The sequence below is a fragment of the Grus americana genome, chromosome 2 (assembly GCF_028858705.1).
Source record: "Grus americana isolate bGruAme1 chromosome 2, bGruAme1.mat, whole genome shotgun sequence".
Classification (NCBI taxonomy): domain Eukaryota; kingdom Metazoa; phylum Chordata; class Aves; order Gruiformes; family Gruidae; genus Grus; species Grus americana.
The window spans coordinates 27,016,360-27,040,093 of NC_072853.1; the positions used below are offsets into that span (position 1 = coordinate 27,016,360).

Consider the following 23,734-nt stretch of genomic DNA (forward strand, 5'->3'; position numbering starts at 1 on the left):
AGATGATTTAGCACTGAAAGGCGTGGAAAAAGGACTCCCCATCAAATAGTATCTAGTAAGCATCAATGTTTTTAGTGCTGTTCTTCAGATCTTTTATAACGGTCTTGCAGTTAATTGAGTATATTCTACAGGTATTGAAAACAATGAAATTACTTGACTAATAAGCTGATTAAAAGTATTGATGTTATTTTTTGTTTTGTACATTATTGGTAACCAGTTTTCTGAATTTCTTTTCTTAATTGCTTATATAGATTTTTAAAATATTCCTTAAAAGAAGTATCAGAAAAGGTGATAATTTAAATATGTTCTTAATTGCTCATTACAATCAATGTATGTTTAATACAGATTTTAAATATAAAGCATTTATTTATTTATTGAAATGCTGCTTTTCATGGCAACTCATAGCAATTTCTGAGGGATTTTCTAAGGGATTCTATTGCCAGTCAGAATATTATATTTAACAAATACTACCAGACTTCTGTTTTGGAATCAGGGAAAGATAGCAATAATTAAATGGGTATATTTTGGTATATTTAAGAATGCTTTATATTTTGGGTTTTTTTTTTAATCTTGCATGCAGCATAAAAGGAACTTATTCATTTTAATGCATCCTTCTTGTTGGCTTAAAGCTGAAATATAGTTGCTTGAAAATTAATTTACCCCTCATGAATGACTGGTTGGATTATCTTTGTAGCATTAAATGTCAACCCTGAGCTCAGAGCACATTGTGTCTACGGTAAAAAGTTGTCCCTGAGCACTTAATGTTGTGTTAAATGATGATGTGTCCTTTGCAAATGTATTATTAGTGTCAAGCTGTTCCGTCTCTCAAGATTGAAAAATGGTCAGTGATTTGAGCTGCCATTAAACCTGAATAAAAAAAGAGAGAGGCTGTGGGGGGTTTTCCTGCCTTTTCTGGGCACAGACATACTCTTGAGTAGGTATAAGACATATCAAAACGTTTCTGTTAACCTAAGACTCCAGAAGCTCCGTTTGGAACCACAGCAATTAAAAATAAGAAAATATCACTACTTTTGCTTCTCAGGAAAAGAATGGTCATTGAATACGTCTGTGTGACACTAAGAGCATAAAAACCAATAATAAATACTTGAGAGCTTGGTCTTGTTGCCATAGATGTGAACTAAAGTTCTGTTGCCGATTCTCAAACATAGATTACAACACTGTTACTGATGTGTGATTTGCTGTCTGATTTTATCGGAGGTTAGGCCTGAAATTCCTGTGGAACTTTCTTTTTCTGAGGTTCCTCTAACATCCTAAATAGATAGTTATTCTAGTTTTAGAGTTATAGTGTTACAGATGAGACATGCATGTTTAAGATGTGTCGTGTGTGAGTGGAGTTTCACAGAGTTTCACTGGATTCAAATTCTGTTACTCAATGAATATCCAGTGACTGGTTTAAAAATCTCTCAAAGATATTTAATCACCTTAGAAGCTAGGTGCTTAGGTACCTTTATGGATCTGGGTGATGTTATAAAGAAAATGTTGCTGAGAAAACAATTCTTTCCCCATGCCAGACACCTAACTTGCTGGCATTAATAAAGGCACTTAATAATTCTGCTACTGTGTATGAGATGATAGAGCCCAGTTTTGAGGAGTCCCAGGGCACGTAGGAAAAAAAATACTTCTTATATTCCCCCTATTAAAAAATAAACTAGTGTGAAATTACAGAATTTTTGAAAGTACAAACTGATTTGAACTTCTTATTCAATTGACTTGCTGTTTACAGACCCTGCTGAATTCCCGTGGTGCACTTTAGTTACATTACTGTAGTTGCATTAAGGTATTTCAGACAATGTGATTTTATGGCCAAATTCTCCCTGAGTTGTCAACCAGTTAGCCGGTTCCAGGGAAGCGTTCCCTCATGATTGGAAAAAGGTAAATCTTCAAGAAAACTAGAAAGAGGACATGGACATACTAGAGCGAGTCCAGTGAAGGGCCAAGGTGACCATCTGGAACACAAGATGTACAAGGAGAGCCTGAGCGAGCTGGTTTGTTCAGCTCTGAGAAGAGAAGGCTCACCTGAGATGTTATTGCTGTCTACAAATATTTAATAGGAGGCTACAGACAGGGCGAAGCCTAACTGTGCACAATGGTAGGACAAGAGGCAAGTTAGAACATGCAAATTCCAATTAGGTAGGAGAAAAATGTTTTACCAGAAGGATGGTCAACTGTTGGTAAAGGTTGCTCAGAGAGCTTGTGTAATCTCCACCTTTGGAAATACTCAAAATCCAGCTAGACAAGCTCAGCTAGACTAGCTCCCTGAGCTAACTTTGAAGTTGGATCCAGTTTAGAAGTTGGCTCTGTTCTGAGTGGAGGGTTGGACCAGATGACCTCCAGAAATCCCTTCTAACCTATCAGACTGTAGCTTAAAGCCCCAGGGACCATAGCTGGTACACAGGAAGGGTTCTGAAGAAGCAGTGTGATAATTATGGAACATCTTCACAGCAGTGGCTCTGTAGTAGAGCCAAGCTAACTGGCTTGGGAACCACCACGGCATAGCTGAGCAAGGGTGGAATTCAAGCTGTCATTTTAGATGCATTTTACAGTCCCTTTGTGGCTCTGCGATGTTCTCTCTATAGTACTAGTAATATTTAAGATAATTACTTCAAAGGTAATTTGGCCATGTCCTCAAATGTCCCGAGAGTCCAGATAGATAGAATCATATGGGAAAATGGTTCTCTTTCTCCACTTGTCCTTTAGATGTAGTTTCCTTGGCTCAGATTCATTCTGCTTAATCTTAGAGGTGAAACCAACCCACCTGACTTGGGTGCTGAACATCTCTAGGCTCTCTATGTTGTTGGTGACAGTAAAATAGGTGCTGCCAGGGAGCACTTTAGGCTGTCCTAGACTGCTCTTACTCACTCTTGGGAGAAGTCTCTCTATTGGAAGTAAAGAGACACCTAGACAAGCAATCACCTAAAACTGAAGCCAGGTGACCTTCTATGTCTTGAATGTAAGGAGGTTGTGGAGAATAGCGTGACTGAGCCTTGCTCCATCTTGGACCTTCACCCCTGCCAGTGAGATCTAACTTTTCCCTTCCCCCTCTTACAGCAGGGAACAGGAGGGGATGCTCGAAGTCAGACTGTGGAAACCTTGAAAAGACCACAGGACCATTTCCTTGTTCTTGGTTTGTTCTGTGGGATTTTGTGGAGGGTTCCTGGAACCTTTGCTAATTCTGATCAATAATCATAATAAGAACATTGATTTCAGCTTAACTAGGTGTATGATTTCACACTTCCAGTGTGACAGTAAAGCTTGCCGCAGTTTGTCTCTAGTTTCTAATTAGCTGTGTATACATTTTAGTATGGGTTTCAGCATCAGTTAGTTACATTAATGTACTTTAGTTAAACTACTACTGGTAAGTAAAATTTACCCAGTAGTTGTAGTTTTATTACACCTTAATTCTTTAACATATGAAATGGATTGCTACTGTATGGAAAATGTCTTACTAATATTTTGATTATGACTGTAATACCAGCACAGAAATATTGAGGACAGCAGTTTGTTGGTGGTTAGGAATTATAGTGAAAGTGTTGAAAGGAATTTTAAATCTTTAATGTTGATTAGCAAATTTTACTATCTGTCAGTTTTTTTGGCATGCTGTAAATAACTCATCTTCAAATAATTTGTCTGAGTAATTAAATTTAGATTGCACATTTCTCATTTCAAATATTTTGACTCTTATCTATTTGCTTTTCCATTGTGGCTTAATTGGTGTGGTCTATATAAACGGACAATAAATTTATATACCTTTGTTATAAAGATCAGTCAGTGAATAGAACTTGGTATTCATCCCAGACAGAATTATGATTGAATGTATTTGCAAGATTAAAGCACTGAATTTACTTTTTTCTAATTAAAGGCAATTAAAGATTTGCAGACACAAATAAAAGACAATGAATTGAGGAATAAGTGTAGGAGCAAGTCCATTTGCAGGTGAAAAGAAGTGCCTTTGAAGCAGAACCAGCTGTATTTTCATTGAAAGAATAACAGTTTAGGAAGCTTTTCTGCATGTGCTTGCTTGATAGCATAATGTACTCATAAGCAGCTTACGCAGTACAGTATTCAGAAAATAGCAGTGCATTAATTTTTAAAGTAGCAAATGCAGGCGAAGAGCAATGCTGCCACATGATGATAATGAAGGTGGATATTGTAAAGTCTACTGAGAGAAAAGAAAGCAGGGAGCTCCTGAAATGTGAACATTTATAAAACAATAACTAGATATTCATATGATAATAAGCTTGGACAGCAGCATCAACAAAGGCCAAAGATGCAGTCCTGTTTCTGCTTAAGCCTGATGAATTGAAAAGCAGGGAGGCAGTCTTTAGTCTGTTATTCAATTCCAGTAATGAGCTATTGTTAGAATGAAAGAGTAAATATCTAGAAGGGTTGGGAATCTAATTCTTTTTTTCTCGTGAAGTTATTCTGTAGATTTGTTCAGGTTGTATCTTAAACGGCAGCATCTTTCAACACAATCTTAAATGTAGGCAGTTTTCTTAAATATAGTGCTCAGGAAATTGCGTTCTCAGTTACATGTATAACAGAGCTTGGTATGTATGCAAAAGTACAGTGTTATGCATACTACCTGGTAATGTCGCAGTATTTCTGTAGCCTGAAGAAAAAAAAAAATGGTCACCCAGAACTTAATGAACTCGTCTAGCTCATATGTATTATGTAGTTTAAGTTTTGCATTAATCATGATGTCACTGGAGGTTTAGTTAAAAAGAATACTGACTATACAAGATCAGGTCATCTCTAATCTGTTATTAAAGTTATTGAATAGAACATATGTGGGATCTCAGTTTCCCTTGTGAGTAGAGATAAACCACAAAAATTCTTGTAAAATCCATGTTTTTTTAATCCTAGTTACATGAGGAGAAACAAACCCATGTTTCATATTGTATGAATCCCTAATATTTGCTCTAAGGGAGACACTTTGGCATTAATCACAATACAGCTGCGTTTAGTAGCTCCAAAAGTCCCTCTATTTCACCCTTATCTTCACCCTTTTCTAATCCTACAGCTGGTAGAATAGTCTTCGTTTCTACACGTGGAAAGTTTTCCAAGCAGGATCTGTAAACAGGGCACAGCTCAGTGAAACTGCTACTGAGGTCACTTTGCCACCAAAGGAGTGGAAAAAACTGTGCAAGAAGGATGGAAGGAAGGGGCGAGATGAAAGGTGAGCTCTGGAGAGCTTCTGAAGGGCTAAGGCAACCTCAAGCACTGAAATGGAAAGGTGGATGATCTTTGCACCTGGTCTTGGGAGCAGAGAGACGATGGTTGTAGTCAGTAAGAAAAGTTGCCCTATTATGGGCTAGTTCTTTGGCCTTAAAAATGGAGAGAAAGTGACGGACTTAGGAAAAGTTGTAAAGAAAGAAGTGGCAAATTTGTAAAAAAAAAAAAAAGGAAACTGGGGTAGTTATAAAAAAAGTTAAGAAAAGAGAAAAGCTGACACTGGAGTTTGAGAGAAGAGATGAGATGACGAATTGATAACAATAATGAGAAGTAGAAGAGGACAGGATTTTGCTTAAGTAATACAAAAAGTAAGATTTGGTCTGGATGTTTTCCAATTCTGTCTTTTTGGCTTCTTCTTGCCTTCATACGTTCCCTCAGGAAAACTCAGTGTCTTGAATAGACATTGGGTAAAGCAGACAAATGATGATGAGTCTGTCTTAACTGGCTTTGACGGTCACTTCCTGGGAAGAAGAAACAGCTTAAGCTGATGACTCTGACAGATAAATGTACAAGAAAGCTTGCAGGATAAGTGAGATAAAACTAGAAGACATGGGGAGTGTGAATATACGTATTCCAACTGGTTGAATTTGTAGGCCCAAAAGAACATAGGGAGCCTGTATTATTTATTTGTGCTTGTTTTCCAGGTGGTAATGATCAGTACTCACGTGGTAGGGGCTTTGCATTTCATAGTTCTTTATAGTGCTGTAGTGCAGATGTCTTTCCCAAGGCCTCAGAAAGTTCAGATGTTTTAAGAGTCTTTTAGTACAATTGCTGAATCTGGTTTTCATTACAAAGAACTCCACAGATGCCCTTTTTAAACTTTTGCACTTGGTGGACTCAGACTGTTTCCCTACCTTTTTTTTTTTTTTTTTTTTTCCTTTTGGCTATCGTATTTAGCAAGGAGAGTGGTAAATTAATGGCAGGTGCATAGATTTGGAGAACTACCAGCTCTAGAGTCATTATTAAAATAGCCTATTTGTTATATGGGGGGGTTAGTTGTTCATATCAGATTTAATGTAAATCTGGAAGTATTCTCTTGATAAGTAGAATCCAGTCTTAGCCATAGCCACAATACTGGAATAAACAGTAGCAGAGTGCCTGAAACCAAGGGAAAGAACACCAATAAGGTTTCCCTTTTCTAGGAACAGACTTGGTCCTGCCGATAGATGCAGTTCACGGGCTGGGTCTTCTGTGCAATATTTACCCCTTCACAGCTGAGACCTGGAGAGGAGGAGGGAGGATGGGCAATGGGAGGAAGGGGAGGTGGGTTTCAGTAGCTGACTTGTTTCCCATTCCAAATGGGCCTTACAAAGCTTTCCAGTTTTCATTATCTATTGCCATTTTATCACTGGAAGGGAAACCTCTGACTGTCCTGCTTTATTTACCCCAGACAGGAGAGCAGCAAACCTGAATTATGAGAACTGAAATTGAACTTAGTCCTTGTCAGTTATATACTTCTAAACAAAGGTATTTTTCATGCTTAAAACATCTCGGATAAATTTCTGTAGTTTGTTTGCAAGTAAGAACAGCTGCATCACTTTATTGAAAGTTGGCTCCCAACAAACAAACAAAAAAATTCAAGGCTGGGGTATATCTATGCCAAATTTCAGCCTGGAGTGAATTTTTATGAGTTATAAACTCCTGCCATTTATAATGGAAATTCTGACAGCTCTTTAACTATTTCATAGCAAAAGTACAGCTGCAGTACTTTAGGGAGAAGAAACACGTTCTCTTTCTGGCTGGCTTCGTCTCATGACTTGGCCATTTTGGTGGTTCCTGCAGTTCTTTCCCTAAGTGTTCAAAAAAATTACTGTACTCCTGATGCATCCTATTATCAGATATTACTGACTTCTGAAGAATAATGCTGCAGTGGTCCTGTCCTACAAATGAGATACATTGGCTGGATGAACGTAGTGGAGCATCAGACATAAATAGTCATTCTGTCATCTTTTCTTCACTCTGTCCTCTAAGAAGGTTCCTTGGATATATGCTGCTTTTTTTTTCCCCAATAGACATGGTTTCAGTCATTTTTCCTTTTTTCATTGAGTATTTTCTAAGTTATTTCAGGTCTTTTATGAATAATATCTGACCAAAGGATAATACAGAGACCTTCACAATATATAATCCCTAAGGCTGAGGAGAGATTATATGACGAAAGCAAATTCGTAATGCGAGTTCAGCATCCGCAATATGCTACAGAGAGGAGCTTTGCATTGAATGTGAGCAGAGTGATAGAAAGACTATACAAGGGCAAAGGTGTGTTTCCATGAATCCAGTATATCACTGGAGAAGACCTTTCTTTTCCAATTCATGTTTCAGAATTTCACCACTGCACTATAATATCCCAATATAATATTTGAAGGTGACCATAAAATGAGAAGATCGCACTATTGATTATGAACGTAAGATCACATCTGGTTCAGCAGATGGGAGTGTTGCATGCACAAAACTACTGGGCGCAGTTTTAGAGGAAAGGTTAAATTATTTGAATATAACAATAATGAAAGCTAATGTACAACTATATGAAATAAGTGGTTTAAAAATGGCCAAACATTTCTGCTTTAAGCATTGTAGCTCAGCTTTGGATATAGGCAAAAACGATGACAAGGAATGTAGGCATTAGGGGGGAAAAATGGAAAGCACTTTTTTGAAAAGCCAAAGTGGTTGTACTGAAGCTCTACCCCTCTGAGCAGTTTCTTCACCAATTCCTTTTCCTTCTCCTCCTTTTGTGACTGTATCCGTACCTTGACTTCTGTTGACTTAAAGAAGCTATGGTTAATAGTGCATAGCACAGCAGTAACAGGCCCTTCAGACAGCAAAAATATCCCTGAGAGATATCAAGTGTTTTCTGCTTTATTATTAAGTTAAATGATTTATGCCATATCTAAGTACTTGCATGTCCTCCTCTGAACTCGGTTCATATGGACTCACAGTAATCAAGCACTTGGCTGCACTCTTTGTGGCTGCAAGAGTTAGTCCCTGTAAGCTTTAAAAAGTCCATCTAAGACACTTCTAGAAGATTCTGCGTAACATGTTTCTACAAGCAGATGGTGTGAAGCAATAGTTTTATGAGCACTTACTTGGACTGACCTGCATGTCTGAGTTCTGATACACGCAAATAATGTTCTGATTCAGAATGATGAAACATTTACACTCACCATAATGTCCTGTATTACACATTTATATATGCATTAGAGATGACTAACCAACAAAAATTATAATGAAAATTTTGCTTTGATTGAAATGTGAGGGAAAAACATCATCCACCTTTAATCTACTTATTTGTTGTCCGATGCTTACTGAACAATTTAATAATCATTGCACTAGTGGATGGCTATCCGTACGTGTATTTTGATATCCCTCTGGAGTAATAGGTTCTATGCTGATTTGTTGGCCCTTGCTTGTTGCTGTCGTTGTCTGTGCTAAGGACCGTTGTTCCACGGATCGAGCCCCTGTCTTACAGAGTAGCTCCTGTTTAAAGTGCTGGACTGTGGGATGTTTTCAAAATGTTATATCTGACTTTTCAACTGAAATAATTGCTGAAATTCTTTATATTCTTTTTACATCATTTTCATTAAATGTGCTTTTCTACTCTAGGAAAACAAGATTATAAGAAAACCAGGCCTATGTTAAGAGCTACAAGATTAAAAGCAGAGGCCAAGAAAACTGCACTAGGCGTAAAGGTAGAGACCTATTTGATAGCTTATACCACCTTTGTGTATATGTTGTTTCTCTTCCCCATAGATGTACTGTGTGAATATTGATTTCTGAGAGATATTGTTTATGACACTTCAAAATCTAAGTAGAATGCCAAAATCTAAAATATTTATGATGGATTGCTTTTACTTAACCCTAAAATAACTAGCATAGTTGAAATGCTAAAAGATTTAAGTAGTCCATGTCCTTGTTATGATGCATACTTACTTCAGGGTCAATGAAGTACTGTATGCTTAGAAAATTGATCTTTTCAGGGAACCTCTCTACACAGAGAACAAATGCTTTAATGATTTCATGTAGTTATAAACCTTACAATAAACATCTTCCTCCTTCCTCTTACTATCCTATACCCAGGAGTAATTTAAAGACTGAGTTTGTTAAGTATTGTAAATTGTCAGCATTATCTCAGCCTACATCCTTGTGTACTGCCCCTGACTTGGAAGAAGAAGGCTTAACTAAAAGCAAAACACATGGAAAGGCACTGAACTTTATTTTGGAAATGTCCCTTTTTCAGCAGGTATGAAGTATAATAATGACTATTTGATCACGGCTATGCATGTGAGCAAGGAGGACAATTAGGAATATTTTGTGCTATTTACTACCCAGTGTGTCATCCAAACAGGATTTATCTGAACGCACATAGTTTATTTAAGTTGCATCCAGTGTTTTTCCCTCAGACTTATTTTTGAATCAAATTGATATACAATTAGCTTAGCAGCCAGGGTAAAAACTGAGCAAAATAAAAAAGTGGATCAAATACCTGGGTATTCCAGTGAAAGAAACTTCAGAAATGTTAAAAGGAGAACATTTTCTTGTTTCTGGCAGATGAGAAATCAATTTTTTCAAGTTATAGCTTATAGCAAATGCCAAGGTATTACTACCAAGCTGTAACAGCTGTTGAGCTGCCAGATGATGTATTTGGTTGTCTTCCAGAATTTGCTATTATAATCACGAAACAGTGCTTTCTTTTTGCTCCTGATTGCTGATCTCGATCAAGCATTACCGTGCGATGCAGTATGTTTTCACAACATAATCTCCTCAGTTAGTGCTGTGTGTCAGGTTTTAATGAGAAAAAGTAGATTGCCTTTTTTGTTTAAAGGATAGATTATTAACCTTTTGAGTGTAATGTTTTTTCCTTCCTTTCTTATTAAATTTTACTTTTTCTTTTCATTTTACTTTCAATGACATGACCTTTTAAAAGTGATGGTCTACTTGGAGACTTTTACTGTACAACCTAGTTCTTTTAAAAGGTACAGATTTTTTGCATGTTTTTCACAAGTGAGAAAAATATGAACCTTGGTCCTTCAAAACCTGTTTTATTTCCTTATTTTCTTAAATAATTCTTACTTTAAAATGAGGGAGAATAGGAAAGCATATGTGTAATCATATGTATAATGAAGAATCAAGTATAAGTGAGTAAAGAAATCAAGAATGGTTTATTTTGTACAAATATATTCCTGCATGTTATAGTAGAACACCACCTGACTTCTTGGTAAGAAGGAGTTTTGCCATCAAGGCACACTCATGCTCTCCAGGTCACAGGATATTGTGCTTCGGAGGTTCTGCTAGTTGCAGTGTGCAATGTCTCAGGTTTGCAATTCTGCCTCTGTCTTAAAAAAAAAAAAAAAAAAGGAAATTCTTTAAATTATTGTCTTCCGGCTGTGTATATTTTTTGAACGCCTGGACCTTTAAAATATGACTCTGGATCATCCCCAAACAGATCACAGTCATTTGCTTTGCTTCCTAATTGCTGAGAAAAGCTGACAGAGCTGAAGCAAAAGGGAAGGTAAGTTGGGCACCTTTCCCTCCGGGGATGTGCTTGTGGGGGAAGGAAAGCAGGGCCTTTTTATGCATCCCTCTCACTGAGCCTGCTTAATGCCAACAACCTCAGGCTTACTAAATGTTACAATACTTCTACCAGAATATGGGCAATCCCTGTAGAATAAAACCCTGCACTCTGCTGACAGACCCTGCAGCGCTCAGCGCAGAAGCGAGGCATATTTAATATCTCGGGGTAATCTTGCACCTCTTCCCGTCTCGCAGTGACAACTCTTCCCCCGCTCTATCCCTCCAGTTCATCAGAGCTTCACCACGGGCAGCGGATGCGCCTGGAGTGTCCGCAGGGAAATCACGCTCCCCACCCCAGGAGAGGCTGCTTACCTGCAAAGCCCCGAAACCTCTCCCCCTCTCTCAGGCAGGGCTTGTTTTGCTCGGCCCATTGTTAAGTTCCTCCAGCTGTCCAAGAGTGATCTTCTTACGTTCATCCTCCACACCTATCCCAGATACTCCTCTGTTGTCTTCTGGATAAATTTTGAACTAAGAATTTCTTGAAGTCTCCTGCTTAGTATGGCAGCAGGGTGTTAAACCAACTGCTCCTCATGTCTGTGGCTGTCAGAAGAGTCAGCAGAGTTGAGGTCCCATCAGGTTAAGTACATTCATGAAACTATTTTGAGGCTTGAGTGTGCATTCCTTTAATTGTTTCCTGATATTCAGAGCTTTTGATTGTGCCCGAGCTCTTCCTTTGGGAAGGTATTGTCACAGTTGTCACTTCATAGTAACAAAGTTTTCTGATGGTGATAAGCGACATGATTCACCTTCCAAAGGCTGAGATTTTAGTCTTTGTGTACGATGTAGGGCGTCGATTCTGTGCTGTGACAGTTGATTCTTCAGTCTGTGTTGAGGAAAAAAAAAGTGGTGTAAGTACAGTGCAATGCAATAAGTAGGCAGCGCTTTAAATAGAAGTGTCCAAAGTTCTTGTAAATCTTTGTGAAAAGACATACACATGTATTTACCATATATTTTATTTGTTTATATAGGTTTCAGTGCATGATGCAGTGCGCAGCATTTCAAAATACATTAACATTTTCTTATAAAAAGCTAAGTTTCAGTTAATAAAAATATTGTAGAGGAAGGATATCCTTAGCATACATGTAAAAGCACAAGCTCTCTGGGAAAGAGGGATATTTTTACAATTCTGTGAAATACCTAACACAGTAAGTACCATAGTGCCACTTCAAACAATAGGGGTTTAGTGCTCATTGATACCTCTGGAGTTGTTTTGCACTAGTGTCCTGAAGAGTTTATATTCCCGGCTGTAAACTAAGACTTGGTGTCGTATTTAGGGGGGAGAAAAAAGAGGACTGGAAAACAGTGAAGGGATTTTAGTCCTTAATTTCTGCAAAGATAATGAAATTCAACTATTGTGTATTTCGCCATGAGAGCTGACAACATTCGCTTAAAAAAAAGGCCCTGTAAATGACATAAAACTTTTCAGAACCAATCCCCTGGAGATCCTTCACATTTCATCGCTGGCATACTAATTAGCTTGTCTTGTCAAACTTTGATTGCCTTGTCATTTTAATGCAAGGTTTAAAGTAACAAAGTTTCTTTCAGTCACTGGCATTTAGTACTTTTTAATTTCCCCAATGAGAGATTTTATCCGTGTTGATAATGTCAGAGAAGCAGCTAAGCACTAATAACTATCAAAAGTTAGTTCAAGCAGGGTGACCATGCTAGTATTTGGTGTGTAATATTTGCTCTTTAAACATGTTTAAAAATTAAATATTGCAGCAGAGCTGTTGTGCTGGCTCTGTTTGTATATGTGACACTAATACAGACAGTGCCAAAATATATGGTGTCTCTTGGAAAAGCAGGACCCCTGTCTCAAGAAACAACTCGGAGAGAAAGCAGTATGCTGCATGTCTCCTGGTGTTTGGATAAGACAAAATTATTTGTAGCAGGACCAAACAGCGAGCCTCGGAACCTTCTCTGAGTGGTTGTTTTGTTGTCCCTCCGCGGGGGGCTTGTGCTGGTGGAAGCCCACCTGCTCATCCTTACCAGGTGGAGCAAAGGGGTCTGCACCATTGGTGCTAACTCTGCTCTCAGCGGGCGAGGAAGAGGTGCCAGCAGGAGGGTGGCAAGCAGAAAGTGGTTTGAGGAATGTGGAAGCTCAGCCCCAGATAGCTGGGGTTTGGTGTGCAGAGGCTGAAAGTAATGGGAGTTCTTGGGGAGAGATTTTTTTCACAGGCTGCAAGAATGAATCAGTGGTCCGTGGGATAGATGATGAAGTTTTCTCTCTTACTGAAAGGTAGACACAAATCTGAACAGTAGTATTTTACACCCACTTGCAAAGACATAATCGACTGCAGAATACCACTCCATAGAGAATTATTAGCAATGTAGTACATCCATTGAGCTAAGGAAAAAATGTTTCCTAAAAAGGTGAGAGCTTACTGTCTGTCATTCTTTTGTGTATCTACTTAATCTATTGTGTAGCTAGCTAGCTCACTATTAAGAGTGTATCTCATCTGGAACAAGTTATGTATGAATAGATAAGAAGACATTCCTAGTGTATTTTGGCAAAGAGTATTCTCTGATTTCATGCTGTTCATAATCTGCTAACTTAGTGAACTACATTTGCCAAGATAAGTTGGGAATATAGTTTCATAGCTTTGCAGAAATTAAGGCCACAAGGGACTATTAGATCATTTGATCTGGCCTTCTATATGTTACAGATCATAAAATTTCATCCAAATACTTTCTAGGAAGTCCAAGCACTTTATAACGGAGAAAATACTGGGTCTTCAAACCAGCTTATGTGCCTCACATGAAGAGCAGGGGAGCTTAATGTGCCACCAGTGGACTAACTGTGATATTCCCAGTGATCCCAGTAGTCAGACGTTGATCCCTGACCTTGAATTGGAAGGGAGAGGAAAAAACTTGTGCAAAGAGAAAAACAAAATCAGATTGCTCCCATCTGACCCTAGCCTGACCTGTACGCTTAAGTACAGGAATCATGGTGGCTTTCAGCATGTGAACAAGACGCACCAAGGAGGAGCTTAGGAGGATTTTCTGTACCATCTCGGAGCAGTAGTCCATCTTTGTCAGGCTTTGTTCTCTACTTACGGCCATCTCTAACACTTCAAAGGATAATTGACAACAACAAAACTTCAAATGCCAGAAATGAAATCAATGCAATTGGAGGAAAATTTCCTGAAAAAAAGAAGGAGACTTCTTTTGATCCTATATAGAAAAGTCTGAAACACGGGAGCATGAGGTGCCGTTACTTTTAACAGTCTGGTACTTCAGGGGTTCAGAATATAGCACTGACCATGTAAGTAATCCCAGTCTTCCGGGGGCCCTGAAAGAGGGGAGCAATCTGGAGGGCTGATTTCACCCACTCCAACGCTGGCAGCCAGGACCTCCTTTTCACACAAGCCCAAGTTGAAGTATTCTTCCCAGTAGCTAAATAAAAATGTACTTTCCTTTGAGAGATCTGACCATAAAAGACTCACAGCCATGGAAGTCCATATTTTCCCCAAGAGGTAACTGGAATGTTCAGTCATTCTTGCTCCTAGGAAATGGCATCTTATTTCAAGACTGAGCTTATCTAACTGCAGCTGGACCTTGAGAGGTTCTTGTAAACAAGATAGAAGGACCCCACACTGTGAAGCGCCTTACTTACATACAGGTGTATGGCATATATAGTTATATGCTGTAACCAAACTACCTCTCGTTCTTCTGTAACATAAAATACCAGTCATCTCCCTACTGGAAATCTCTCTGCCTTTGCACATCCAGAGATCACACTGAGGGAGTGGTTACCCCTTAAATCCAAAGACCTTTTTAGAGTCGCAGTTTGTCAAGGCAGAGTCCTCCACTTTGTAAGTACTATCTACATCTTTGATACCTGTATATATTATCTTGCATTTAGCTGTATTAAAATGAATCCTGTTGCTTTTTGATCATATGGCCAGGCCTTTTAGATGACTCTGTAATAGTAACTTGTTCTCATTATTTGAGACAATAATGATCTTTGTTCCATCTGAAATTTTTACAATAAAAAACTTATTAAAATTACTGATAAAAGTTAATAAATGACTTTTGTTACCTTGTAGTAGATGTAGAATGTCCAGCATTAAGGAAGTAAACATCAATTTTTAAATATGATTTCACTGAAACTCTAAAAAATGGTCACAGTGAATATCCAGATAAAGTCTTCCAGTTAGAAATTATATGGGTTAAAAAGGTTGATTGTCAAGTCCATGTATGTTTGTTTTATTTCTGTAGGTATCCTTGGTCAGCATGATTTTCTTTTCATCTCTTTTCAGAAATAGCTAGGGATAATTTAGCATTTCAAAGACAGCAATTTGTGATACTCTTTCAACTAGTTTTAAACTGGTTTCAGATAAAAAAGGTACAATTCTCTTTGGAGGACAATAAAAAATATGTAAGAAATCTGAAATTTCCTGAAAGTGTGATATTTCTCTATGTGTGTAGGATATGATGCTGCCGTACACAGTGTCCAGATTTGTATTATTATAGCCAACATTTTTTCCTCATCCCTGTTTTTTCATCTCCTGATTAATCTTGTTTAGATCCCAGCTCTGCAACTTGCTTCATCAGGGTGAATCTGAGGACGTTACCCAAGTATTTTGGCATGAGAGACGTAAAACTGACAAAAAATGATAGGAGGATTAAATCTACGTTATGCTGTAATGGCATGTGTTTCCTTTATGAAAAAGTTTCTGAAAAACTTAACCAAGCTGAAATCAGTAGGGTTCTACAGACATTGTTCTAAATATAAGAGAATATAATAGAAAATTCTGCTCCTTTTAAAGGCTTCTTTGAGTGTACTTTGGGATTTGAGAGCAGGGATGTTATTTCCTAGCGTTCTGTACCATGTTATAGAAGAAAAAAAAAAAAGAGAGAAAAAGTCCTGTGATCATTTTAAGTTTATTTCTGTAGGACCTTTTCTATATTGGTTAATTATTCATGGTGAAATCCTCTGAGTAAATGGATTTTGCAGAGGGATGATGGGGATGATCCATAAAGTGCAAGAGAAAGGGAGCTATATATGCCGAGCGGGGAGTATTTTAACATTTCATTTCTATGCATGGCTTAAAATACAAATAGCAAAGCCTGATAAGTATAAAACAAATTAAAATGACAATATATACTGTTGTTGCGAAGATGGAATAGTGGTGTAGCATCTCATTTGGTATTTACATTGCAAAATTTATGTTTATAAAAGTTCATAAACTGGATGCAATTCTTAAGAGACTGCATATCCCTAGCTGAGAGCCAGGTGTCCTTTGTGAGGCCATTTATTTTAGATTTTTGTTACTCTGCCTTCTTCAGTAACTCAAGACTAAGGTTCTTGCATAATTCTCAAACCTGGAATTTCATTAAGGCTTTTCATTCCCAGGGTTAATAAATACTGATCCAGCCACCCAGTTCCTAAAGCCTGTGTGAGGAAAGTGGTATTGTTATCTCAGTGTTATTCACTGTAAAACTTAGGCAGAGGAGTTAAAGAACTGCTCCCGTCAGAGGAGTTACTGGGCAGCCTGAGAATAAAATTCAAGATTTTCCCAATTCCATTTCCTAGAAAACAAATCTTTAATGTAAACATTCCCCCAAATTTTTCTGCTGCTACAACAGGGTTTCATAAGGGAGCCTGGGGAGAAGGGAGAGGAAAGGTGAACCTATTGTAAAGCAGAAAGCGTGGCATCCGAACAAGGGAAAAAACTTTTTAATACTGGAATGAATTTGCTCTCTGTGTCAAGTGTGAACGGTGCCTGCATTGTACAGTTTTGTTGTCCACTCTCCTGAGCAGATGGAGCTTGCAGTTGTATGTCACTTGTTTATTACATCCTCTTAAGATTAGTAGCTGTGTGGCCAGATGGGTCTGGGAGCACAGCTGTGGATACAAGGAAATAAATGAAACCTGTCTGATGCTGCCATGCCCTTTTGTGAGATACTGACGTGTTGCAACTGCAACAAAGCAAAAATCACTTTCCTTTAATATATTAGTGAATTAGATGTACTTTTTTTTTTTTAATCAAATCATATGAAATCAGGAGGATGAGGTTCAGAGGATGATATAATTCTAAGAGGAAAATGTAGTTGAAATCTGTGGCAAACAGCCTCCGCAAATTTACAGGAGCAATTTTAATGTGGTAAAATAAATTTAAAGTACATCTCAATTAATCATTCGTATAGAATGTAAAGCAAAGGTTTCTATAGAACAAAGACTCCTATAGAGCATACGCCAACTAGGCAGTAGTATTTCAAAGTTTATTAGATGGCATATGTTGAATTATTGATCCAACATTCTGATAAACTATATAATGCATTCATGTAAATGCAAATGAAATGCTGTTCTATAGAAGAATGCCAGATTATGGGCTAGGCTTTTAAAAATGAAGCTAACACAGTTTTAACTCCTTCATGGCAGTGGACACGCAAAGTTGGTCACAAAGCCACCAACAGTCTAGAGATATGGGATGGAATTTGTCCTACAGTGCAGGTCTCCACACCAGAGGTAGCATCTCTGTTCCCCTTCTAGTCTAAGGGGAGAAACAGGCTTTTTTAGGAAGAATTCACTTGACCTTTTTTAGAGGACACAATGAATCTTACACCAAAGAGTGTCAGATTCTCTCCTTGGACGGTAAAGGGTGTCTGATTGTCTAAGTGTGGTGTAGGCATCTCCTTTCAGTGCCACTGGCAGAGTGGATTTGATGTGGCTTCTTCTGTACAAATTCAGATTAGTTACAAAGTCAGTGAACTGTTTTTCTTCTCTCAAGTATACAGCTGGATGGTTGTGATTCAGATGGTTTGTAGGTTGACATGAAGCTGAGATTTGGAGGGGAGGTTGTTGCTTCTTTTTGTAGAGGGAAAACTGTTTTGGGGGATAACAAACTAACCTGTTCCTTGTGATCACCTCAGTGCATGATTTTAAAAATGCGTCACAATGATAAGGAATGAAGCACAGTGCATGTTGTTAGCTGTGGAAGCTGCACTTTCTGTGAGCTGAAGGAACATAAGGATTTTTCTCAAATTTATATTTCTTCTTTCATTGTCTAGCGAAATGAGAGTCAATGCTATAGGAAAATAATAACTTAAAAATGTGAAATACCGTGACGTTGAAAGAAGTAGTTTTATGAAGAGGAAGATCATACTATGATTTATTATATCTGAGATCTAAAGTTGGAGCTTAACAGAGTCCAGCCTTAAGATAGAATATGATGATAGGCAGTCACATAATGAGTATGACGAGTAGTACAAAAACATTTTTCTGCTTCTGAAAGCTGCTATAAATCATGTATACTTTGGAAGACTCTTTTATGTTAATTAAGAAAGATGCAGCAAGTTGCAATATTTTATGGGAAGAGAGGCAAGTGCAAATTGTTGTGCTTTTTGCCTTATTGCAGAGGGGAAGGAAGAAAAGTTTCGTCCAATTCTGAAAGATTTTGTAGCTCCATATTGTAATGCATGCCAGGAGGTTGGGAGGTAGAGGTAGCAATTTTCATTGACTTCCACCATACTGTGTTTGCTTCATTAAAAAATTACAAATTTGTTGGCAAAAAGCAGTAACATATTGCTAGAAAACATCAAAATTCACAGTGTAAATTCATAACTTAAATTTGTGTTCAAAACTGTGGTTTGTGAATTCTGTCTTTTCTTTTAAAAAGGAATGAATAGCATAACAAAAGGATGTAAAGCTCCTATTTCTAGGTCGAACCAAAGACCTTTAAGCCAAATATCTTATTTCTGGCAGTATATCGGACTCACTAAAATCTTGATTAAGTCAATGGCTTTACACCATTCTGAAATGGTAATCACAAAGAAGAAATCATTAAAGTATCAATGCCTTATGCAATTATATATGTCTGTTATTTTGATGTGCACTATAGAATGGAAATAATATATATTCCTGATTTATCTGAAAATATGGTACTATTTCTAACAGGATTTTTTTAATTTTTTTTCTCTTGTTTCTACAGGAAGTTGCCCTTGTCCTTGCAGCTATACTGGTATTTTTGTTGGCTTTCTATGCTTTCTTTTATCTTAACATTTCCAATGAAGTTGACCTTGATCTGGATCCAGATGAAAACTAGCAGATGCAATGAATCTATCATCAAGATTTTTTTCAACTTGAACAAGACTACGCAGGAACACACAGTACCTTCACTGTGAGACAGTAAATGATGCCATTTCTTGCGGTCCAAATTCATAAGAAAGTTTCGCAATACGTCAGTCACTTTTACATTCCAGATCTCCAAAATACGAGAACACTCATGCCCGGCAAGTGTATTTGGTTAACACCAAAGCCAGTTTATTGTTTACATTGTTTTTTTCTCAGGCAGAGAACTTTGATGTGAAAAGACAGGTGCTATTATTATCATGGGTATTGATGCTGACTTCACAGGAGGAGAGTCTGCCTTGACTAAATTTAGGAATCAAAGCTTCCTAATAGCCAAATTAGGTTCCTTTTCCTTTCCCAAAAGAAAGCAGAAATGCCAAATAAAAAGTCTTGTCTTGATTTGTATTTAAAATATATCAAACCCCCTCATCCTTTCTCTCCCTTTTAATCTTTCTTGTGCATGTGTGCACATGCGCGTGCATGAAGATGGAAGGAATTGTAGGAAAAAAAATATCTTTTTTGAAGCAGTCTGTCACCTCCTATATGGACTTAATTTTATGTCATCCCAGATTCTGTGTGCCCATATATCTGCAGTAATCTTTTTTCATTCTTTTGCCAACTGTTCAGCACACATGTGTTCTGTCAGAAATGGCACCTGGATGACAGAAGCTCTAACATTCGCATATGCCTCTGAAACACAGTTCTTTGCCTCCTGTGCTGTCTGAACTAGTGTAAATAGAAAGTTCAGTTGATGTTGGTTTTAATTAGTGTATTGCTCTATTAATATAAAGTCACAATCTTATTTTAATTATACTCTTCCCGCTGGTTGTGGTATCAACTTGCTCTACCTGTTAGGGGGATATTGCAAAAAAATTGCAGTCATTTTAATCATCAAATTAATGTGAGAAGTTGTAAGTATCGAGAAACCTTTTTTTTTTCGTGCATACTAGTAATCGGGAAAATCTTGGCCCCATGACATCCTTCAGTTCTTGCAAAGTACTTTTTAGAATATGCACTGTTGAAAACATTTCTGATCCCTTTGATAACCACGAGCCACTTGAAGAAGTCGGTATGTCAAAGCAGCTGCAGGGACCTGTGAAATTCTGGCTTTATCCCGGTCTGCTTCTTCGGCTTTGGCATATAACTGAGCTTGTGGTTGTAAAGGTTCAGTTTTGATCCTTCTAAAACTGTGGTCAGCCTTTCTCTAGTTCGGATTCACTTTGATACCAAGAAAAGCATAAAGCCGTTGGTGCTGAATGTGGCAAGGGAGTTAGGCAGATTGGCTTCCAGAAAAGTTATCATAATTCTGAAATTCTATTAGCAAACTAGCTTGGCTTTATCTTTGATACCAATTTCAGGGCTGAATGTTAGGTTTAGTTGCAACTGAGATATTTACTGACTTGTTCCAGAAATGCTCAACTAAAATTTCTTACAGTGATTTTCAAGACAAAGGGTTACAAATCATAGCAAATATTATAATGGAAAATATATTTATTTTAAATTGACACAGTCCCATTATCACCACTTAAGGAACTTAGATCAATACAGTTAATTTTTAAACCATACAGTAACTATGACCATATACATTATGAGTCTCTAAGGATCCACTTCTTATCTGTCATACTCCTCATTCACTTTATGCAATGCAAAACAACTCTAGAAATTCAGAGTACAACAGTCTTCCGAGAAGAATATGAAAGAGAAGCATAAACGTATATGTGCAAATATTTCTCATTTTCTAATTATGACTGATAGAGACACAGAATCCTAATATTTATGCATTTATATGACTTATAGTCCACTAATACTTGCACACATGAACAATGCTCAGCAACATGTTGCGTTTATGGTGAAGCATTATCTGACACATGGCCCGACTTTCAGTGGAGAGAAAAGCACATCACAAGCTGTCTCCTTGGATGTGACATGCCTTTCACTTCACCAGCGCCACACCACATGTCACAGAAGCCGCAGACCTCTCCTATTACTTTGCATGAGCAATTTTCTTGTTCCATAGAATGCTGGAAGGATTGCTTTCTTAATGTCTGCACGTAGCTCTCTGGGTGATGTGTGGCCTGAGAATGATGTGTAGTTATCCCCTTCATGCAGGTTGTCTCATAACTTGCTCTCTGAATCAGTTCCATGAAAAATCAAGCTATTCTTACCGTCAAATTTAGGGACATGAAGTTCCTAGAACAGGAAGATTGCACTTCCCATAGTTATGACTCATAGACAAAATCCGAAGCGCGTACATGTGTGATTGAAGCAGCTTCCCTGATTTGTGGCTTATCAGTGCATATTGGCCACAAGTGCCATAGTTTGCAGTTTGTCTGTTGGCTTTGTTTAGGTTAGGCCTTTTCATTCATGTGAAAGATATTCACATGTAACAAGAAAATTTCCTTTTGTGTAGATAAACTGGATAGACTCCTGTTCAGTGTACATAGAAATACATGGCAAATATTGCAGCAAATACACTTTATCTCTTATCAGTACAATAATTTCTAATGAGACTGTGTCAATGGTTTTGTAAAGCTAACAGCTCCCACTTTTCATGAAATTATTCATCCTTGGTTTTCTAAAAGGCACAAACACAACAATGTTAGCAATGAGGTCTGATTCTGAGCTTACTAATTCATGATTCCCCTGAGTTGACTGAAAGTACAACTGATTTACTCCAAGGGAAAATCAGAATCAGACCTGAAGTTATTTCCGCTTTCTGGAGGGCTACATTGTCCATGCCTGATATTTTAAAGTTGAGACTGATTTTAGTCTTGCAAATATGTGGCTTATTTTGCCCTTAATTATATCTGAGATGATTGAAATATGCCTCTTGGTTTTTGGACCACCTATCTTTGTATGAGTTGCTCAGTGTCTGTTTTAATAATAAATGTATTTTTACTATTTTTGTGCTCTTATTAATGTTGGATGTGTCAATTATATATACATTTGAAAGGACATTAAAGCAATCTAAACAGCACGATGTTCAAATGTGAGCAGTGATACTCACCAGTTTTAGAATATGTGGATTATTCTAGGCAGTTCTAGCCCCTAAGCTCACATTAAAACTAAGCATAGCCTATGAATACTTAAAAGGCAGTAAAGAAAGAGACCTTCCCTTGGCATCCTACCCAATACCAATAGATCAGATCTCCTTCTGCAGACAAAGTTGTTCCATGTAGCTCCCATCAACTTCAGACAGCTTAACTTTATTATAAAAGTAGTACTTTTATATGCTTGTTTCAAAGAAAGGTTGCTGATCAAACTGTTTACACAGCAGCCATGGCTTAATGGGGCAGGTTTTTTCAAGGATATTCACCTCTGGGGCAAGAGTAGATGTCAGTATTGTTATTGCCCTCTGCTTGTGGAGTAAACTGAATTTCTTCCCAGCAGAGGTTGTGGAGGAGATGCCTGTACCGAGTCCTTGTGCTGTGGGTGGGAGCGGATGTCCCATCTGGAATAATCTCTGTCTAGCAAGTCACAACAGTCTTCCAGCAGTGATTTTGCTCAATAAATCTTTCCTCAGCAGTTTTCCTTTTCCCTTTGATCCTACAAAAGCAGAACCAGCATGTAGACCATCTCAGGACAGAAGCCTCAATACTAGTTTTACTAGTGCTGCTGGTGAACATTGCCAAGGACAGGCTTTAACTCTGTTTCCTAGAGTCCATAAATATATTTTACTGGAAGCTTAGGAGGCATGTTAAGCATTTCCCTAATGGACCCTAGAGATATATTTAAACTTTTCTTGAAGAACGCTTTATTTAAAGTTCACTGTTGCATATCATATAGACATCATGTGATTCAGGATCTGTCATAGCTCCTTCCATGCATCAGACCAGCTGTAGCAGGGACAGCAGGTAGACTGTGCGGTTATGCTGCAACATGTAACTATGAACATACGCAACATGACCAAACTCATCTGTTTAGGTGTCACCTAGAATAGTTGACCTAACAAGTTGTGTTTGAAAACAGTTTTTAAACAACCCCACTAAATGAAGGCACAGTGTAAGCCCTACAAAACTGCTCATCCCATTTCCATGAAAATTGCTACCATGGAAGAGGCTTATCTGCTGACTTAGGGCCAAGTTTTGAATGCTGCCCTTTCAGGGAGGAAAATGTTGCTAGCAGCTCCCAATAGAGTGATGATTCGTTTTGCTCCGATACGGGATTGTGCCTATAAGGCACAACTGAGCCAGTTGGTGAAGGTCAAATGCATTCAGGACAATTCTTAGTAAAGGACTGTACTTGAAATGCAGACTAGGCAAGTTAGAGTGCCAACAAACAGGATACTACATATCTTGATAGCATTTCAAGTTTTACTTTCAGTAGCATAATAATTAGTGGTGCTTATGACTAAGAAAATAACAATATGGCACAAGAAATGTGATGTTGGAACTGCTTCTTAAAAGATTTTGTAGTGGATTATGCCTGCACTTTGGGAAATGAATCCATGAGATGAATAAACTGGCAAAGATTGTCTGTGATCTCATGCTTACAATATTTTTCCCTGAAAGAGCCGAGAAGATATTTTGCAACACTTTTCCCCATCATCCTCTTAGTTTGCTGTAATACATTATTTCATAGATGTATTTCTATACTTTTCCAAGAGTGGAAAAACATTTATTGTAGTTCATCAATGCATTTAATTGACAGAATCCTCAACTCTTCCTTTTATCCCCCCTTAATCACAACCAAATTGGTGGGGAGACAGCCAAAATGTTAGGTACCAGTGTCTCTCAAGCAGATGTCACACCACTATTTTTTAGCTCGTTTAAATGAATAAACATGTTAAACTGTGAAGTATTACATTTTAGATTTTTTCATTAAAAAAAAATGGGACAA

General features: G+C 37.8%; 1 protein-coding gene across 5 annotated transcripts in view; it reads left to right on the top strand.

Annotated features, from left to right (window-relative positions):
* The window catches only part of TRIQK (triple QxxK/R motif containing), a 62,981-nt gene extending 41,189 nt beyond the window's left edge, over nt 1-21,792 (top strand). For all 5 annotated transcript variants that reach the window (XM_054817796.1, XM_054817797.1, XM_054817795.1 and 2 more), the window contains 2 exons: nt 8,851-8,936; nt 18,756-21,792. In XM_054817796.1, coding sequence (XP_054673771.1) covers nt 8,851-8,936; nt 18,756-18,869 — 200 coding nt within the window. In that variant the 3' untranslated portion in view covers nt 18,870-21,792. The remainder of the gene's footprint in view (nt 1-8,850; nt 8,937-18,755) is intronic.
* Nucleotides 21,793-23,734: the final 1,942 nt, after the last annotated feature.